The 19,692-nt window shown below is 38.8% G+C and overlaps 2 protein-coding genes across 2 annotated transcripts in view; both read right to left on the bottom strand.

Moving 5' to 3' along the window:
* Window positions 1-2,817: 2,817 nt before the first annotated feature.
* recql4 (RecQ helicase-like 4) lies at window positions 2,818-15,829 on the bottom strand. Its single transcript, XM_035680897.1, is given in 33 exon segments — window positions 2,818-2,985; window positions 4,693-4,801; window positions 4,886-5,039; window positions 5,728-5,905; window positions 6,563-6,729; window positions 6,867-6,996; window positions 7,300-7,528; window positions 7,530-7,583; window positions 7,671-7,790; window positions 7,914-8,051; window positions 8,588-8,671; window positions 8,878-9,021; window positions 9,023-9,072; window positions 9,246-9,282; window positions 9,285-9,338; window positions 9,341-9,415; window positions 9,418-9,462; window positions 9,628-9,810; window positions 9,924-10,112; window positions 10,319-10,402; window positions 10,576-10,712; window positions 10,809-10,901; window positions 11,005-11,172; window positions 11,704-11,817; window positions 12,041-12,218; window positions 12,517-12,616; window positions 12,717-12,799; window positions 12,889-13,945; window positions 14,116-14,258; window positions 14,402-14,548; window positions 14,656-14,771; window positions 15,361-15,394; window positions 15,511-15,829. Coding segments are annotated over 33 exon segments (4,803 nt in total). The 5' UTR covers window positions 15,598-15,829; the 3' UTR covers window positions 2,818-2,863.
* A 1,137-nt stretch (window positions 15,830-16,966) lies between these two features.
* Window positions 16,967-19,692, bottom strand: part of cndp2 (carnosine dipeptidase 2) — an 8,735-nt gene continuing 6,009 nt past the window's right edge. The window contains exons 9-12 of the mRNA XM_035681840.1: window positions 19,398-19,562; window positions 18,034-18,175; window positions 17,463-17,610; window positions 16,967-17,171 (exon numbers count right to left, since the gene is read on the bottom strand). Coding sequence (XP_035537733.1) covers window positions 17,105-17,171; window positions 17,463-17,610; window positions 18,034-18,175; window positions 19,398-19,562 — 522 coding nt within the window. The 3' untranslated portion in view covers window positions 16,967-17,104. The remainder of the gene's footprint in view (window positions 17,172-17,462; window positions 17,611-18,033; window positions 18,176-19,397; window positions 19,563-19,692) is intronic.

The raw sequence follows: 19,692 nt of genomic DNA, 5'->3' as shown, positions 1-19,692 counted from the left end.
AAAATAAAAATTAAAAATTAAAACTGTATCAAAACCCATTTTGCACATATTTCTACTTTATTTAGTTTACCTAAGCAGCAGGTGAATGGAGACTTTTTTCAGTGTGTCTGGTGCATATTAATGTGGATTTTATTGTTTTATTTTTCATATACACACAATTAATTTATACCCAGCATTAGCAGCTCTTACATAAGGACACATTGGTATTTTTTGTCCATATAAATAACATTCTTGACTTTGATTTCAGAGCATTTGACTAATTAATGAACATGAAAATAGACCTTTTACGAACCTTCAAAATTGAATTTTAGCTGTCTACTGTTAGTCCTTGTATTATATCAATCTGGGATGAAAGCAGGTGCTCTTTCTATCAGTGGGTTTAACACACAGAAGAGTTATGCACAGTTTGTGCATTTAAAGATCTCATCTGTTGAGTTTGTAACCTTTGTGTGAATGAAGCCAGAGGCGCAGTGGAAACTCTGCTTTGTCTTTATCTCTCTTGTCTAATCTCCTTTGACTTACAGATTTATGTGAATGTTTTCATTAGGGACAGAGTCCGCTGACAACTCATCGTAAAGGAGGGAGACGCAGCATGTACATACACGGTATACTGTATGCGTAATCACAAGCATGACCAGTGTCTAACTTTCAGACAAAATTACCCATTTAATGACAACATCCAGGCCGTGTACTGATCCTTTAAGCATGTGCTGTAAAATAAAAGCTAAATGCAGATTACAGCATGTACCTGCTGACAGAGGAAAAAGTGGATTTCCCCAAAGTCAGCTTTCCAACAAAAGCAATCCATAATTTTGAACTTCTACCGAACATTTTCAGAGGCTTTATGAGTCCCTGGACTGTAACTTACTCTGCCAATAAAACACATGAATATTACCTCTAAAGTTGGACCTTTGAGCTTCTCATACATTATACAGCATAAAACATCTTTTACAGTAGTAGATTTTACAGGCAGAAAAGGAAGAAACTCTGGACAGCTGAATGGCTTTTACAGCTTCATAAAGAGGTTAATCAGTGTAGTGACATATGAAAATGAAAGAAACCGCAGAGGACTGAAAGAAGACACACGTTACAGTAAATGTAGCAGTGGCCAATAAGAGCTGTTTAACCTATACAGTACTGTAAAGTTCAGCTTACATTTAAATGGAGGGGTATTTTCAGTGAGCGCCTGTTATTAAGGGTGGAAAGAAGACGTCAGTGTTACTGTAAGTGTAATATTCAGCTGAGTAACAGCAGCGAGGTCAACAACCGATCATATATCAGGTGTAAATGTCTGTAACTCAGTGAGGGTGTTCTTCACAAGATAAAACTTTATTTATCCCTGAGATAAAATGAATAATAAACAGAATAATTCAAACAAATATATAAAAAATACAGATTATCAATAAACCCAATGTACACAATGTCTGATATGTAAAACTGGGCGTTAAACTGGTTAACGGTTCAAATTCAAACTACAGACACTAAAAAAAATGCACGCAGGTTTTTCTATAAAGGTTTTTAATTTGTCCAATACATTTATATCCAGTATTTACTTTATGATCAAACACCCATTGTTTACAGGAAAATCACATTTTTACATTTCTGTTTCTAAATCTGCTGCGTAGCTTTCTAGTTGAACAATAGACATTCCCCAGGAGTGGCTGCTGGCCTTTACATAACCTTTCCTAGAAAAAGGCTGACTTTATGTCCCAGTTTTTCCTTTTCCGGTTTCTCCCACGGAGCGACAGAATGTTTACTCTTAACCTGAAAGCTAATGCTACCTGTTAAACACCCTTAAAAACACAGTGAAGAAATAAGCTCAGGGTGTTATTATACGTTAGCACAGCTGCCTCATCCTAAAACATACACGTATTTGCTTTGTTGCTGAGAGTTAGATGAGAGGATGCAACTCTCAGGTCTGTGTGGTGAATATGAACCTGAAGCCAGGAGCTGGTTCAGCTCAGCATAAAGTCTGGATGTGGCTGGTGGGAGGATTTTGTTCAAAACGGACACACAAATTCCACATATCTATTTCATGAGGCAAAGACGTAGGAGTGGGATGAGTATTTTAAAAGTAGAAAAGAGTGTGCGGGAATTTATCTTTTCTACCTTTTCCCCTAAATGTTGAAACTATTCTTTTAACTGAAGCCTTTGCATCTGTTACATTACATTTTTAAACTAGAACACGGTGACTATACAGCAGTTACATTAACAGCAAGAAATATGTGTGCAGTTATTGAATAGAGCTTCATTTACACTGCTCTTTTACAGTAATACGACCCAATTAAACTCTGTTTCTCTGAATGTTTATAATTCACAGTTCACGTCAACATGTTGAAGTTGAGTAAATATGTAATAAAAAGGTGAGAAATTAGGTGAGGAAAATCACACACATGACTGAAAGGGACTAATCATTACACAGACAAGATTTTCCAGTCAGTGCAAGTCAATATTTGCATCCTTTCCTGAGTCAACAGTGGCATTGCTACAGTGGGATGGTTACTTTCAGACGAGAAATCACACTTTGTTTTTTTATTTTTACTTCCTCATATCATCATTTCTGGGTCAGGACTTTTTTGAGTCCATGTACAAACCAAACCCACTAAAAACAAGATAAGAGTTATTTTATCTATGCGACACAGATTGGAAAACTGAGGAGGTATTCCTCATATATTTTAGATATTTTAAATAAATTCCACTACAAGATCAAGCTAGAAAAATAGAAATATTTTTATTGAATTACAGTCTACATAGAAAACAAACATTTACACTGTACAAGAACAGCACAGATTAAATAGTTAAACATGATAGAATAAGTAGTCAGGCATTTGAGTGAGTGAGTGAGTGAACGGTGCACATTCGGTCACTTGAAGCGAATGATCTCCTGAGTGGCCAGTCTGATGAGCTGGTTGAAGTCAAACTGGATGTATTTCCTCCAGTAGCGTCTGTCTCTGCCGTAGGTCTGAGCAGGATAACAAGGACTGCCTGAAACACAGATTGGAAGGAAGGAAATGTAAATATGTTGATCCACAGCTTATAAACTGCACTTTGTGTCAGTCTCAGATTATTGAAACCTGTCGGTGAGACAGCTGTTGCCGATATTTTCTAGTATTTATTTTCCCAGGATGGTGAAGTCCTGACCTTACTCCCTCCTCTGACTGATAAAGGGTTTAACCTGAGCCAGGAACATCTCTAGTCTGTTGCCCCGAGTGTTTATAGCCCAAATATTTTCCCTTGATGGATCAGAACTAAAGTTAATGAGTCGGCCAACGGCAAAAAGTGTCATCCTGCTCAGATTCTGAAATCTAATTAATTAATAATTAGTGATCCTACAGATTAAAAGAGCCGTTTTACCTCACAAAAAATAAACCAGCATAAACAGTGATTTATATTATACATGTTTTTAAATACATTTTAACGTTTATTTTCACTAGAAACATCTGGTGGGCCAACTTTGTCCATCAGTCCTAATGAAGACAGGGACTTCTGACAAAATAACCCCGACTTACCCTTCCTGGTGGAGAAATCTGGCTCTAGGCTTTGGTTAGTATTATTGATTAGCTATAGATATTTCTTTACAGATTTAATTAGAACCATTACAAACTGGGCCCAACAGTAACTGGGGCTTTAACTGAGGGATTTATTTGCAAAAATGTGGAAAGTTTAATCCCCATTTTATAAACACACACATGCAACTAACAGCCAATGAGAGCACAAAGATAGAAGATGTTTGAAATAATAACAAAGCTGAGGTAAGCTGCAGGTTTACTAGATAGCCGAGACTGTGTACAGGCTTGTGAAGATACGACCACACCTGCTTAAGATAACATTACTTAACATACAGCTTGAACCAGGTGAAAGACAACAGGTGCTTTTTTTGTGTTTGAGAGAATAAATAAATCAGCCTGTGAAAGTTGTGCATTTCTCTCCCTGGCATAATAAGAAGTAATAACTTGGTAATGTTGTATGTATCTGAGCCTTAATGAGGTTAAACACTGCTGAGCTCACAATGTATTTGTTGATCCTGTAACACCCTCTAGAGGTTGAGAGTCCTTTATAGGACGACCTGCTGATTTTAAAGCTACGCGGTTTATAAAATATACATTTATATGCACTGATTGATTTAAATGTATCATAATGAATATGGTAATAGAGGCATGTGGTTGTGTTTGAATAGTCCTTCTGTTTTATTGTGGATTTCTGTATAATATGTCGTTTATGTTCTATTTAAATGTGTTGTGAAGGAGATTTTTGATCTCAATGGGACTTCCTGGTTAAATAGAGTTAAATAAAGTTGGTGTTTGTACATTGAATGAAGCAAAAAGAAATGTGCAAACAAAAATATTGTTTAGATTCATTCGTAAAAATAATTTTAACTTATTTTTAATAATAATAATAATAATAATGATTTGCACTGTGAAGGTTTCACTTTGGTCTCTGACTAATTGTTACATTTCTCACTATTTTCAGATATTTTACAAATGAAACTATATTTGATTAATGAAATAACCAAATAACTATAAACAGTAAAAAATCCTGGCTTTTATATTTAATGTATGAAGTATGATAATCTAATGACACATATCATTAATGCCGATATATAGCTGGATATCCATCTGCCAGTAGGACTGTGCTGTGTGTGATGTGTGTGTGTGTGCGTGGTGTTGTGTGTGTTTGTGTTTGTGAACTCACTGATGCCGTGCAAGATCCTAGCAACAGCTCTTCCAGAGAATTTCTCATCACTTCGGTTGCCAAGAAAACTTCTGATGTCGGCTCTGATCTGATTCTCCCAGTCTGCCAACTACAAACACACGAGTAAATAAACTACAATATCCAGACCATTTAAGACACAAATTCATCCTGACAGCCGATCCGTGCGTTCTACCTTATATTTGTCGAGCTCTTCGACGTCCAATGGTGCGAGCGCGTAGCCTCGGTCTCGCCTCTTGTCGAAGTACTCAGAGAGAAGGCTTTTCAGCCGGAGACTGCGGCTCTCGTCCAAATCATCGACACAGGACGACGCACTGCGGAACGCAACACTGCGACACAAGACACACACATGGTTACACACAGACGCAAGTAGTGTGGGCGAGTAGACGCACATATAAGGGACAGACAGTCAAATACATCCACACACAGTCCGTGTTACCATTTCAGAGTCCTTTCCTAGTTCTGACTGATTCTTTGGGACATTTTGCGGGACTCTATTGGTTTCTGCTGGATTTTTAAAATAAGTTTAGGGTGTCAAAGATGTGGAAGGAAATCAGGGTAAAAGGGTGGAGATTTACAGATTTCATAGCAACCTTTATAAAGCATTACCCATTAGATAACCTAAATTCACAATAAATCTGTAGAATTTATTCATCCTGTATTAAGTGATTGGGTTTTAAAAAGTGAATCACAAATTGAGATTTTAGTGTCATGTACTGCTGGTATTTGTTGATGTGTTCAGAGATAGATAGATACTTTATTTATCCCGAGGAGAAATTCAAGAATTCAGTTGCAACAACACAGGAAAATAATCCCATTAGAAAATATGAAAAAAAGATCTGAGCCAATCAGAATCAGTAAAAAAATAAAAATAAAAATTAGACATATAATAAGAGCTAGAGTACCTTATAGTAATAAAATAAATACACAATATGTGCTAATATATACAAAGTAAATGTAAATATGTAAATGTATGCCACAGTATGTGCAGAGGTAGGTGTGTGTGTGTGCGTGGACCTTTTGAAGGCCTTGAAGCAGGCGGTCAGCTGGTACAGTTGTGTTCTCTCTTGGTTCTGCACTCGGTTGTGGAGGAACTGACAAACTCTGTCCATCTCCTCGTCGCTGAGGTCGCCGAAGGAACGGAAGTAGAAGGATATGGAGGACAATTCAACCTGGATACCGCTTCGACCGCCGGCTGAAACACAAATAACTTGCTTGAGTGTCTTTTTTTTGTGCCAGCGTCAGTTTGTATAGTGAAGTTTTCTATAACACAGGAGTAAGAGATAAGAGAGTGTTAGAGTTTAGTTTAACTGCACCGAACATGACGTCTTTTTCCTGCTGTGTGTTTTGCTTTTGTGTCTATTTTTCCGGACGGTTTTTTTAAATTCTACAAACCAAATCTACCCGAAGGCGATGTAAATTTATTGAAGAGAGAAAAAAGGAGAAAGAAAAACAACAGAAAGCTATGTATACTTATAAAAATGTCATTAGTGCTCAGTTATTATAGTTTTGTATTTTTCATTAGTTCTTATTTTTATTTCAATTTTAATTATTTTTTTTAATTCAGTTTAGTTTAACTTAGGATCCAGAGTGGGTTTGCTCATTCACTTTAGTTTTTATTGTATAAAAATGTTTAGTTTGAGTCTGTTTTTATTAGTTTCAGTGTTCTTTTATTATATGGATCATGTATTATATGAATATATATCATATTTGTCAGAATAGGTATTACAATACAAACACATTGACTCAGTTTCAATAAACATAATGTTGTTTATTGAAATATGAATAATTTTTTTAAAAAGTTAATTAAATGTTTTCAGTTTCAGTCAATAACCTCTGTGCACACACATACCTCTACTAGTGCTCCACTGCAGCTGTCTCAGTCCTCTCTTCACAACAGGAAGCTGCCATCCCATAGTGTCCGCCACCTCGACAACATCAAACTCCAGCTGATCACACGTCTCCACTCGCTCGCCCGCCATCCGCCTTCTGGCCAACACTACAGCAACCGGAGGGCAGCTGAGGAAACGGCACATATTTGTCATTTCAAATATCTAATGACAAACACATTCATGCACACACACACACACGGTGCAGCCAGGCACATTTTATGTTCTTTTTTCAGGTTCCTAAAAGACTGACAGACATTTGATTACATTTTAGTGATTTTCTGGAGCTGTCTTGGTCCGTCGTAGCAGCTGATTTTACACACAGACAGCGTTGGGTGGAGAAGTTCAACAAAGCGCTGGGGATGCAGCTCCAGGTAGCAGAGCAGCGTTTCTACACCTGAAAAATACACAAACATGCAAATAAAGAAAGACAATTAGTTAAGTTTTAGTTCCACTTTTTATGATGTGTATCCCATTAGTGAATGTACTTAAAACTAAACATGTTATGTTCCTGCTTCAGGAGATTTGACCCATATTGTTCCAGCTATTTCTCTACAGCTGTGGTGTGTTGTGTGTGTGCGGGTGTGTTGTGTGTGTGTGTGTGTAACCTGTCACTTATCTTATCTGGTTATCAATTACATCTTATTTATATGCTTGCTGTTATTTATTCTGTCATGCCCTTGTGTGTGTTTCCACTTACCTTCCTCTGTGATGTCCAGAGCCTCGACAGTTTCTTGGATGGGAATCGCTCTCTCATGCGTGTGACACACTCGCTCTCTGGGCCAATCGCTGCTCTCCTCCTCGTGGTCCTTCAGCCAATCACCGGCTCCTTTCACCTCCACGTCCTTGTCCTTCATCAAACCATCAGCTTCCTCCTTTTCCACTGTCTGGTTCTGCTTCTCTGCTTTCTCCTCCTTTCTTTTCCTCTCCTTCATCTCTGTCCTCTCGGACAGGTACCTCTGCTGCATCAGGATGTGACGTCTCCTTGCAGCGAAAACAAAGTTACGCTAAAACTTTTATTCTTTTATTTGGTGAAAGAGTAATTTCAAGAATAGTAGTAGTTTAAATTACCTGTACAGTAGACGGTACGGGTGTGTCTGTATGTACTGCGTCCTGATGAGTGGGAGGGTTCAGGCTGCTCTCCTCATCACACACATCCATCATTTCCAGCAGCTCTGAATCTTCTATGTCCTTTACACACAGAGAGTATTTTACTTAGTGGAAAGTTCCAGTTTTTTTAACCATAGCCTGAAAGCTATTTGTTGAAACAGTATTGTCTCACTCACACACACACACACATGCAGGTAAAGTTACCTTCACAAGTTCCTGTTGTTTCTGGTGTATCTGTTTACATTTGCACGGAGGGAAAACCTTCTGCACCAGTTTCTTTACTGTGTAGTAGTCGACTGTGTCCGCATAGATATGACGGCGGAGCTCGTGGAGGTCGCCACCCTGCACACAAACACACAAATTCTTATACTTAAAATATACTGTGAGGGTAAAAGCCCCAAGAAAAGACAACCAACAGTCGAGAATACTGTTGTGAACAGATATGATTTTTCATCTGTTATCTGTATATTAATAGATTCACTAAACTAGGATTTTGAACAATGTGTAAAAGAGGTTTGAAGCCAAAAAATACCTTGAAAATATCTTCCCTGACTAAATATGACCACACTTAAAAAAGACAAAAAACGGTTGATAGAAAACATATTTTACTGATTTAATTGTGACACATTCAGGCATCAACAGAGGGAAAAAAGATAGAATTCACTGTAAAGAACAAACTGTAGATACAAACCTTTGTGAAATACAGCTCACATAATATAAAGACTTACACCAAATACACTTTTTAAAACCCCAATCAATTTGTATTTACTTATACTTATTTTACTGTTTAACAAAGTTTTATCATGCATGTTTTAACTGCAAAACAACTAAATCCAGTGTTTCATGATGTCAGTGAGCCAACTTAGTTACAGTCTTACCTCAGGGTCCAGAAAGAGGTGACAGTGTGCTGGTTCTCCATCTCTTCCTGCTCTCCCAATCTCCTGAACGTAGCTCTCAAAGCTCTGGAAAAACATTTACAAGTAATGGAATACTGATAATGATAAGTTATGATAAGATAGTTTTACACAAAATGTTGCTTTGAGTTGTGATATCTGGGTTTAAGATCAAGTCATCAAAGATCTTTTGAGTATATTCACATAATAATCTATAAAAAATTGAACAGTCATTCAAGACCTTTTGTTTTGGTTAAAATGAGACCACCACCCACCTTTGGCATGTTGTAGTGGATGATACCACGGACGTCAGACTTATCGAGGCCCATGCCAAACGCCACAGTGGCCACTACGATTCTAAGTTCCCCACACATGAAGTTGTTCTGAACGCGACGGCGCTCTGATGCCGACAAGCCAGCCGTGGTACAGACTCCGCCTGCCAATTTCCAGAGGTTTACGAATCTTCCTTCCTTAGCTAAATGTTTAAAAGATAAAGGTATTATGAAAACAAAAGAACATCGAGAGAGACGTAAAAGTATTCAAATTAGAGGAAAAGCCATTTGTGGATCTAATACAACCATCTGGCACATTCTGATGTTTCTCTTAATTAAAATCATAAACAATCAAAACATGAATTATCCACTCTTACCCAGCTCGTTCTTTCTCTGCCCTACAGGTATGCTTTGTGCCTGTACTGGCTGTTGGCTGTGTTGTTTTCTTTCACCAGCACTCCACTGCCAGGCAGGTCCTGGAGTAGCGCCGCCACAACGAACTGTCTCCTCTTCCTGTGCAGTACACAATGACGGAGTCACAGACAAACCAAGAAACGATCCCCCTTTCAGGAAAGATACTGAAAGGCCCTAAAGACAAAAAGTTGACGATACAGTAAAGGGCAAGACGTACAACCATACATTTGAGAAAACTGCTGTAAATATTGCAGTTAAATACACCTAAAACTCTTTATTCTACTGAGGTAAGGTCAATGTTGCTTCATCTGGTCAGAGATACACTGAAACTCATCCCACCTGATCCTTTTCTCTATCCATGGACACAGACAGAAACAGATTAGAAGGCACTGCTGCAGATCGGACTGCGATGCCGTCCTGATCAGTGATGTCAAGATGTCGTGCGATGTCCAGAGCAGTGGACAGCGTGGCTGTAGCCGTGAGTCCCAGCAGGCACTGCACTCCCAGACGCTCCCTTAGTACCTGCAAACAGCAAATACATCACACGTTTATTAAGTTATTTTTCCAAGACAGATGGGTCAACTACAGTTAAGCAACACACACACACACACACACAGACACCGTCATTAACCCACCTTACAGAGTCTTAGGTAACAGGGTCTAAAGTTGTGTGACCACTCTGAGACACAATGAGCTTCGTCTATACAGGCGAAGGCCACAGGCGGGAGCTCCTGAGCCGAGGGCAGACACCCTGAACCTGAACCGCCTCCACCGACTAGAGCTTCTGGAGAGAGGAGCAACACACACACCTGGCCTGACTTCACCTGGAGAAACAGAGGAGGGAGGTCACACACTATGGGCTGAAAATACTACTGAATATATGATTAAATGAGGAAAAGTCTGGCGTTTGATTCTGGATTTGAAATTTGTGATAACATTTTACTCTTTGAGAGACGCAGGAAGATATTGGTTGTTGTTGTTATTGTTTCCTCCAACTCTTTACGGTAGAGACTCCTATTGTGTCTGTTACCTTTTCTACCGCAGCTTCTCTCTGTTTCATCGTCATGTTGGAGTGGATACAGGCTGCCTTCAGATTGGCTGGCAGGCCAGACAGCTACACACACATACACACAAACAAGACATACACAACGAAATGTGTTATAACTGTGTCACTGTTCAAAGAGAGATGGTGTATTTGCTCTGTAACCTTCAATTATGACTAGAAATGACAAAATGTCTGATTTCTGTATGTATTCTTTTTGCTTGTTTGTGTGTGTGTGAGATTACCTGGTCATCCATTAGTGAGACTAGAGGTGAAATGACCAAAGTGATGGATTTTGATCGCTGAGCATACAGGTAGGCAGGGAGCTGATAGCACAATGATTTACCCATCCCTGTTGACAACACTACGAGGGTAGAGAGACCTAAAGAAAAAATGAGAGAGCGCCAGACAAACATGAATACAGATTACAGGTGTACAGATGTGTGTCTGTTTTATTACATGTGTGGACTGTACATACCTGACAGGATCCTCATGATGGCTTCCTCTTGTCCTGGTCTAAATGACTGATAGCCAAGGTCCTTTAGAGCTGCATACACCTCGGCAGGTGTTTCTAAACAGACAAAACGTTTGAATAAATGTACAGTGCGTCTATGTGTTTAATCCTTTGACTTATTATACAGGGTTTCAATGTAAGGAACACAGTAAGTGTTTACCTTGGACTTTCCCACCATCTTTGAGATCATAAAGTGGTTGCATTGGTGGAGGAGGAGCAGGACGCTCGTAGTCGGGACGAATCACATTCAGCAACACTTCGTCTTTATGGTTACTGTCCACCTCCTTTTCCTGGTGCGGCTGCTCCTCATTAATACTGGGAGACGCCACTGGAACACACACACGACCAACAAACTACTTGTAAAATACTTGTAATAATGCAACAAGTTCTCTCAAACACTGTGCTCTGATTTGCAAAGCAGCAAAATTACAAGACTTTATGAAAAAAAGCAATTTAGGAAAAATAATCTTGTATTTCCAAGACAATAAAGTGATTAAAATGGACTTAATTAATGAATACATGTATGATTTATAATAGTAAAAGTGAATCCTCCATGTGCTCCTTGTCTAAACCTCCACTGTTAACTGTAACATGAAATGTAATAAATTAAATTGGCCATATTAAGACAAAATACAATTTGATAACCAGCCAAACTCACCGACCGACAACTTTCTTTTCCTGTTGATGCAAATCTACAACATTGTTGGGTTGATTAAAGTTAAATTAGATAAGTTGTTGTCACTAACTCTTGGGAGGCTGCACACATCAGACAAACCTGAAAACCTACATTATTTCATTTATACACAGGAAATGTGTAAAGCAGTGTGCTCTAAACACACAATAAGTTCAACCGTCGTACCCAGCGGCTGAGGTCGCAGTGTCCCTGTCGCCCTGGCAACCTCCTCCAGCGTGGGCAGCTCAAACGGCTCCTCTTCAGCGGGCGGGTCCTCAGCAACGGGAGGAGGAGGAGGTGCTGCAAAAGTTATTATTTGTCTATCAATAGAAACATTTCAGAGGTGATATTTATATATTTATTCTCCCCCAAGCATGAATCTATCATTACTAGTACGGTCCTGATGTGTTCAAGCAAACAGCTTTAAACTTGTCACAGGAATTTAAATCATATGACACCACATGAGATGAATAACTTTAGACAATTTTAAAGTTTAAAGAGAATTTGCACCGCTTTGTTCTACCTGGTCCCTTGCACTCGAGGGCCCAGTGTCCGGTCCCTCCGCACTTGTAGCAGGTGTCACCCTGTCGATTGAACCCTCCTCTGAATCCACCTCTGAATCCACCGCCCCTTCCTCTGCCAAAATATCCACCACCTCCACCGAAACGCTCGCCTTTCAGCTGGAACTTCTGCATGTACAACTACAAACACACACACACACACAGTAAAAAAAAACATTTTTGTAATACAGGAATTTATATCACAGCAGTCTAACAAGGCGTGTGAGACTGGATGTAGTTCAGATTTCTGGGACAAAGGCACATAAATATATCACAAATACACTAGTGTCTTATTTTCAATTATCAGTGAACAAAGCTGACAACCGAGTTTGTTTTATAATTTAGTTCCGTTTTACTTTTTTTTTTTGATTATAAGACATATTCTACACTAGAGATCAGTCCTAGACACACACACTGCAAACACACAAATAAAACGTACCTGTTTGCGTAGACCAGCCCCTCTGAGTGCGTATCCTTTCACATGAGATTTCTTCTTCAGATTTATCTTCACAAAGTTACCCTCAGGGCCTTTCACGTTCCTGTACAAATAAAGATTGTTTCTTTTTGTACACCGACTACAAAAAGAGATGTTTCAACAAACATTATGTGTACAGGTACAGCACACGTGTACGGCCTTACCTGGGTCTGACCGGCTGAGAGTAATACTTTCTCCTGGCTCCAAATTCCTCCTCTATTTCTCCTAACAAGTTCTCCTGAGGAACCTTAACAGGAAAAATACTGCATTTAACTCTTTTGTAGAACAATACAAACACAGTTGTGCTGAGATGAGTTCAAACTTAACTACACTTACCTTTTTTGGTGCCTTAGTTTCTGTCTCTTTTTCAGCCTCTTCATCTTCCTCTCCTTTTTTCTTGGCTCTCCTTTTCTTCCCTCCTTCTTGAGCTGGGCTGGGGTTTACATCAGAGCTCTCCTCTTTCTTTTTTGCATTCTTACGCCTCTTCTTCACTCCTCCCTCCTCTGTCGTCTCTCCCTCCACGTCCTCTCCCTCTCTCTGCCTTTTCCTCCCTTTCTTCTTTGTACCTTTGGATTTCTGACCGGTTTCGCTCTCGTCTTCCGGCGTTGGAGGCGGCGTCAGTCGTCTTTCCATCTCGTCACCTTTCTTCTTTTTTATTTTTTCTTCCCCTCCTGTACTTTTTTTCCCAGTGTGTTGTAGAACAGGTTTCGCTGCGCTACTGCTGTCTATTTTGTCACTACTAACGCTCTTAAGCTCTTCATCTCTTCCCGAGTCTGCCTCTCTTTTTTCTCCCTCTCCATCCACTTCTTGTTTTCGAACTTTTTCATCTCCTTGTATTTTTCCTTCCTTTTCTTTCTCAGCTCTTTTCTCCAGATCTATCTGCTGGTTGCCGGCTGCAGGCTTCACCTCCGTCCCCATCTCTCCAAACACCTGACACCTCTCCAGCCACTTCTCATCAACAAAACTCAGCCTGCTGGCAGGAGAGGGTCTTCCTGTCATTCCTCCTCTGACGCCTCCAACACACTGCGGGCTTCCTCTCAACCCAATCAAAGCTCCAGCACCAATACCCTTATGTGGAGTTCCTAAAGTTTCAACATTTTCTTTTTTGCCTCCTGAAGCTCCCACACTTTCATTTAACTTTCCGACATCTCCTCTCAAAGGTCCTACTCTACCTGGAGAAAGTATTGACGACATCAGGGCAGAAGATCTGGCTGGAGAGGGAGCCACGCTAAAGGCATTTGGCTTCTGTGATCTAATAATTTTACTCGAGCTACTAGAATTTGCAGGTTCTTCATGAGACTCTCTGACAGGTTCAAATGGTTCAAACTGATCTTCAGGCTCCACTGCATTGAGTTTTGGTGAAGACAGGGACCCCAGGCAAGTCTTTACTCTTCTGTGAAAAGGGACACGATCACAGAAAACATTTAGGAGCCATTACTGGCTACCTGGCATGGAAACACGTGTGATATAGAGGTGCAATATTCAGCAAAATAACTGCTATATAATTATCAGTAAATAGTGCAATTATAATATGCAGCTAATCTACTCCTTCCATGTGATTACCTCGGTGAGAAAGGGTTTGATTCGGGGTCAGTGGAAGTGGTCTTGGCAGTGGCAGCAACGGGACTGTTTGTCTGTCCATCTTTTAAGGAGTTTAGAGGCACCCGACCAGGAAGGAGCGGTTTCTTCAGTGAGACAGGTCTGTCCTAGAATAACAGAAGGGAATCACAGCTTCAGCACCAAAACCAACCAACAAGAAATCATTGTTATTGTAACCAGTTGGTCGCTTTATTCTCAGACAACCAGGAAGTCTGTCATTTACTATAATGTGCTGTAGAGTGTGCCTCACCTTAGTGAGTGTCCCCATGTTGTTTTTAAGCTTTAGGCCATAGTATTGGGCAGAGGCCTTGAGACTGTCTCTGTCCTGCGGTGTCAGTTTGGGAGAAGACACAGGCTGAGAACTGCGGTTCAGATGAGACCCCCAACAGTCGGACTCCTGTGTAGATCAACAACAGGCAGATAATCATATCAAAACTCCTCGCCTCACTTGTCAATGTTGGTTTGTTTTCTACATAAATCTACTATGAATCTACTCTTCAGTACCTTCTGGGGTGTGTTGACCTCGGCTGTAGGTCTCGACTGCTCAACATGTCCGCTGGCTGCATCACTGCCGCCGTTTTCTTTGGCTTGTTTCAAACTTCTGTATTCTTTATACAGCTCTGGAATAAAGACAACCAATGTGATATTCTCCTTCCTCTGGACAGGTTATTTAAGTAGATTTATTCAAGTCCTGTACTTGTAACCTACTTTACTTCATTATTTGCATTTTATCCTACTTTATACTTCTACTCTTCTCCAAGAGGGAAATTTACTTTTTACTGCACAAAACTTATTTGACAGCTCTAGTCTAACTGTTCAAGGCTCAAAGAGGAAAAACTACCAAAAAACGGCAAGAATTACAAGAAAAGTCCAAAAAATAAACTATTAATTTGTGTAGCAGGTTTGTTTTTGCTTCCTTCCTCTCCCATTAATCATCTCACAACCCCTCAGATTTATTGTGTGACCCTTTGTAGAGGCCTGACTTCTAGTTTAGAGCAATACTTTATATAAAGTAGTTAAAATGAACTAAATACTGCCTACACATTGATGCATTAATAATCTAATAAATCACAGTCACAATGAAATATGCTTCAATCTCTGGACAGATTATTAATGCTAGAGGTGGACTAGATATAAGGGACAAACTATATATATATAATATGTATAATATATATAATATCTGGGTTGCAGGTTGTGGATTATACTCACTCCTGGTTTCCTCTGGAGCCTCATCAATGTCCTCCTGGAAATTAAAGATTATAATATTAAACTATATGGAAACAAACAACCAACAACACACACGAAGATGAACACGAACTATCCTGTTACTGTAAACCAAAACGATTAGCTTTACTTTACCTTGTTCGGTTTCTTCTGGTGCTGTTTGACAAACCCTTGTTCCCAGTTCTTCAGCAGAAGCTTCACCTCGTTGTATCGATCCATCATGAAGGTAAACCGAAGGATCAATACGTTACAAACGCATCATTGTTGTTAGTATTTCTCAGTATTTGGCAGCTAAAGCGTCATTTCTTCATTAACCGTGAGTTAATTATTCTCTCTGATATACTCTAATACAAGTCACAGCTACTTAAGCAGACGAAAAGGTTACGTGTGTGGTGGAAACTATCATATTAAATTAAATTAAAGAGTTTTTTCTTCCTGTTCGTGTTGTTTACGATTTTCCCGCGCCGGATAATGACAGCTTGTGTTGCCAGGTTACCTTCCTGTATCCCCCGATCTCACAAAACGAGAGATTTCTGTTGTTTTACACGGACTTAATGTACGTACGTGAAAACTTTATGAGTGATGAGAAACATAAAGACGATAGAGATTAATGCAGTAGTCTGGGTAATAGTTGTGTAGGTTTTTAATTTTGCTAATCTAACGTTTAGATATAAAAGAGGGTTGACGCCTGCCTGGCAACCATTTCCTCCACAGTCCGCCTCTTTCTTAAAGAGACAGGAGCCTCAGAAATGTCCCAAACTCTCAGTTCAACTATTCTCCTTTTCCCTCAGTGTGAATATTACTAAAGTATTTAATACTTGTGGGTTGTTTGAATGGAGGTATAATATTTGACAGAACATCAGGTCTTTAACTTATAACCATATTACATATTACAACTGTATTAATGTGATTTAAAAGATATACTGTGGTGGAAAATAACATTTAGTCAATAACTGTACTCTATCTACTTAATCTACTTTACTTTCCATTTTATCTTACTTTATACTTCTACTCTTCTACACATTGATACAATACCCAATGATGCATCAGTATTAACAATCTAATAATGTCAGATATATGATCAGTCACAGGGGAAAGAGTACTTTTACTTTTAATATTTCTTGCTGAAGATATTCTTCTACTTGAGTAAGATTATGAAAGTGAGACTTTACTTGTATTTTTACTTTAGTAAAAGGATTTAAATGAGTAAAATGAGTATCAGTAAAAAGTGTCAGTTCTTCTGATGTTTTTAAATTTAAAAGACAGTAAATATAAAAATACACAATAATCATTATAGGTTTTATAGTAACTGGAGTTTAGTTTTATGCACAGGGACTGGTTGTACTGGTTGTTTTATGCAAGACTCCTGTTAACTGATATAGAGCAATAAAGACTGTAATCACAGATATTTATATCAGCTTATTGTCACTGAGGCCTTGACAAGATTTAATACCTGCTGAATCACTCTTCACTGGATACAATAACCAGACTAACAGACAATAAACTGCTAAAGTTATTTTCTAAATCAGGGACATTATTAAAAGTGGAGCCACAGTAAATTCTATCAAGGCATTAATGAAACAGTAAAACATACGGTAACAAAGAAAAACACTTTTATTGTGAGGAGGCAGTGTGTATAAAACTGTTAACTGTAGAGGATAAATCATACCACAAAGGCTCTGATAGTGAGGATGGACATATTTTACACTTTTCATAATAAGACATCACTTTATTCCAGCTGGGAAACCTCGTGGAAGTACGCGCCGAGCATCTTGATCCCCTGAATGTAGTTGGTTCTGAAAAGGGAAAGATAAAACAGTGATGGGCTTGTTAAAAATAGATTATTCATTAGGAATTTAAGTTTTCAACATAACTTTTGGGTGGAAAACTTAATAAATTCAACATAACAGAAAATGTGGAGGTGAAAACTATACTTAACAGCCTTAAACAACCTTTTCTTTGGCCTTAATAATAGTTTCTTTCCCTCAATATCAAATCCAAATGTGTCCATAGTGATGGTTGTTTTAGTTACAAACTTTTCAACTTCAGTGGAAATAAGGGGATGAAGTTGAAGCACTGTGACGTACCTGTTGATCTTTTCATTCTGGGAGTGAGCTCCATCGTCGGAGGATCCCACCGGCAGCAGCATGACGTTGCGTCCCGTGGCCTCCTGGAAGGTCAGGGTGACGGGGATGCTCCCGCCCTCACGGGTCAGGTCGGGCTCAACACCAAAGACTAGACGAGAAAATGTGAAGGACAGTCAATAAAACTCTTTAGGTAATGGATGAGAATGATCAGTAAGGAAGTAAAGAAACAAAACAGTTTTAGTTTTACACAAATTATAAAAACATTTTAACTATTTGTGGTATCTAGACCTCAGTTTGTTTGTGTTTTGAAGGTTTATCGAAACAAATGAGAACTATTTTCTACCTATGAAACTGCTGATAGTAATTAGAGTAACCAGGACATTGTTTCTCGAAATACTAACTACTTTTGTCTTTTAAATGTTCTTTGAGCACTAAAAACAAATTTCTTTTAGCCTCCATTGTAGAATCATAGAAACCTCAACAGTGACTATTTAAGAAAGTTTATTTTGAGTGACCTGCTCCTTTAATCATATATGTTTCTATCAGCCTTTGCGTCACTCAGCCTCTGTACCTGTCTTCATGGCCTTGCGACCAGCCATGTAGTGTGGGTGGTTGAAGTCAGAGACCCAGGCTTTGGCTCCGTGGCCCATGTTCACTTTCATTTTGTTGGGGCTTCCCAGTTCAGCAAACTTCTTCTCCAGGTGACTCACAACCTTGATAAAGAAAAAGAAAAATATGAGCGAAATCAAAGTTTGTGAGGACAACTGGGAGATATTTTGACATCAAAAACTGAGACTTTTCTGTCAGCGGAGATCAATGACAGCTGGTATTGATGAGAGGCAGCAGAGGTCTGGTCCCAGGCTGGAGTTGATTAAGATTTTAAGAAGCTTACACTGCTGTGTTTAATGTGACCCTCACTGTCCACCGTACCCATCATGAAATTGAATCAAAGCAGCTATCATGGTGCTTTCTACACAATGTCTATCTGTGTATTTGCTATCATCAGTGTTATGTGTTATTAGAGATGTGCCAACGCAGTCCAAGAAGAAAGAAAAACAAGAAAGCAAAGAGAGAAGTCACAGAGGTTTGTGTTTTTGCGACGCAGATCTTTGTTAGAATATTAAGCTCAAAAAGTAAAAAAAAAAAATTATCTTTAGTCAAGTAATTAATATTTTTCCATAATGTACCTGGATTTAAATCTGTTAACCCACATTAGAATTCATTAGTGAACATGAATCATTTTATGTATTCAATCAGAAGGCCAACAATAGAGAGTTGGCTGTACAATTAATTAAATCAAATCCAAAGTGGCATAATGTGAAAATATTAATATAATAATATTAATATAACAGGATGTGTTTGTTTATTATATATTGGTTTGATGTCTAGCTTTGTGTCTAATATTATTCAATTGCGATGTGTGATTTTGGTTTTGTATTTCAATAATTATGATAATGTTTCTTGTACCCACTGGATTCATTTTCTTTCTAATTTTAATGTGCTTCCCAACTTTTTTTAGTATTCCTCTTTTCTGCTTTTGACCAGGTTGATATAGACAACAACTGTTATTATTTCAAACATTATTTTAAGAATTATCAGTACCAGTAGTACAGCCAAGAGGATCTTCTACAACTCATTGACACCATTTGTCTTTGCAATGACAGGAAAACCCAATTTTTAACTGATTTATTGTCAAGAATAGATTCACTTCAGAAGGTCAGTTCAGTATCTTAGCAGCTTTATGAGCCAATTTTTCACCATATGAACTTTAGGCTGCTCTGTAAATCTTATTTACCGTTTACTAGATTTTGGTGCAGAAGCAATATTCTTTCTTGTTGTAACACTGACACTGTTGTGGTCAGATTAGAACTACCAGATGAAAGCATTAGACTCAGTGTTGGATACAATCAGTGTCAAGATATTTCAGGGTCTAACCTGCTTCTCCACCACTTTGGGGTCCATGTCAGGGACGAGGCGGATGGAGAACTTGCCGATGACCTTGCGGGGGATAACGGTCTTGGCTCCTGCTTCAGAGAAAGCTCCCTCGATACCATGAAGGGAAAGAGACGGATACCTCCAGCGGTGCATTAGGATTTGCTCCTACAGGTAAAAAAAAAAGAAAAACTTAAATTCGGATGAATTACAATGGCTGAGCGATTTATCAGATGTTATTTTCAATTTACTTTGGCTTATTTTGGCTTCTGACGATTAAGGGCAAAGATTTCACACT

The sequence above is a fragment of the Morone saxatilis genome, unplaced genomic scaffold (assembly GCF_004916995.1).
Source record: "Morone saxatilis isolate NCDOM2014 unplaced genomic scaffold, NCSU_SB_2.0 Contig9, whole genome shotgun sequence".
Taxonomy (NCBI): domain Eukaryota; kingdom Metazoa; phylum Chordata; class Actinopteri; family Moronidae; genus Morone; species Morone saxatilis.
Note: the sequence above shows the minus strand (reverse complement) of the source record. Positions and strands in the feature narration are given on the sequence as shown.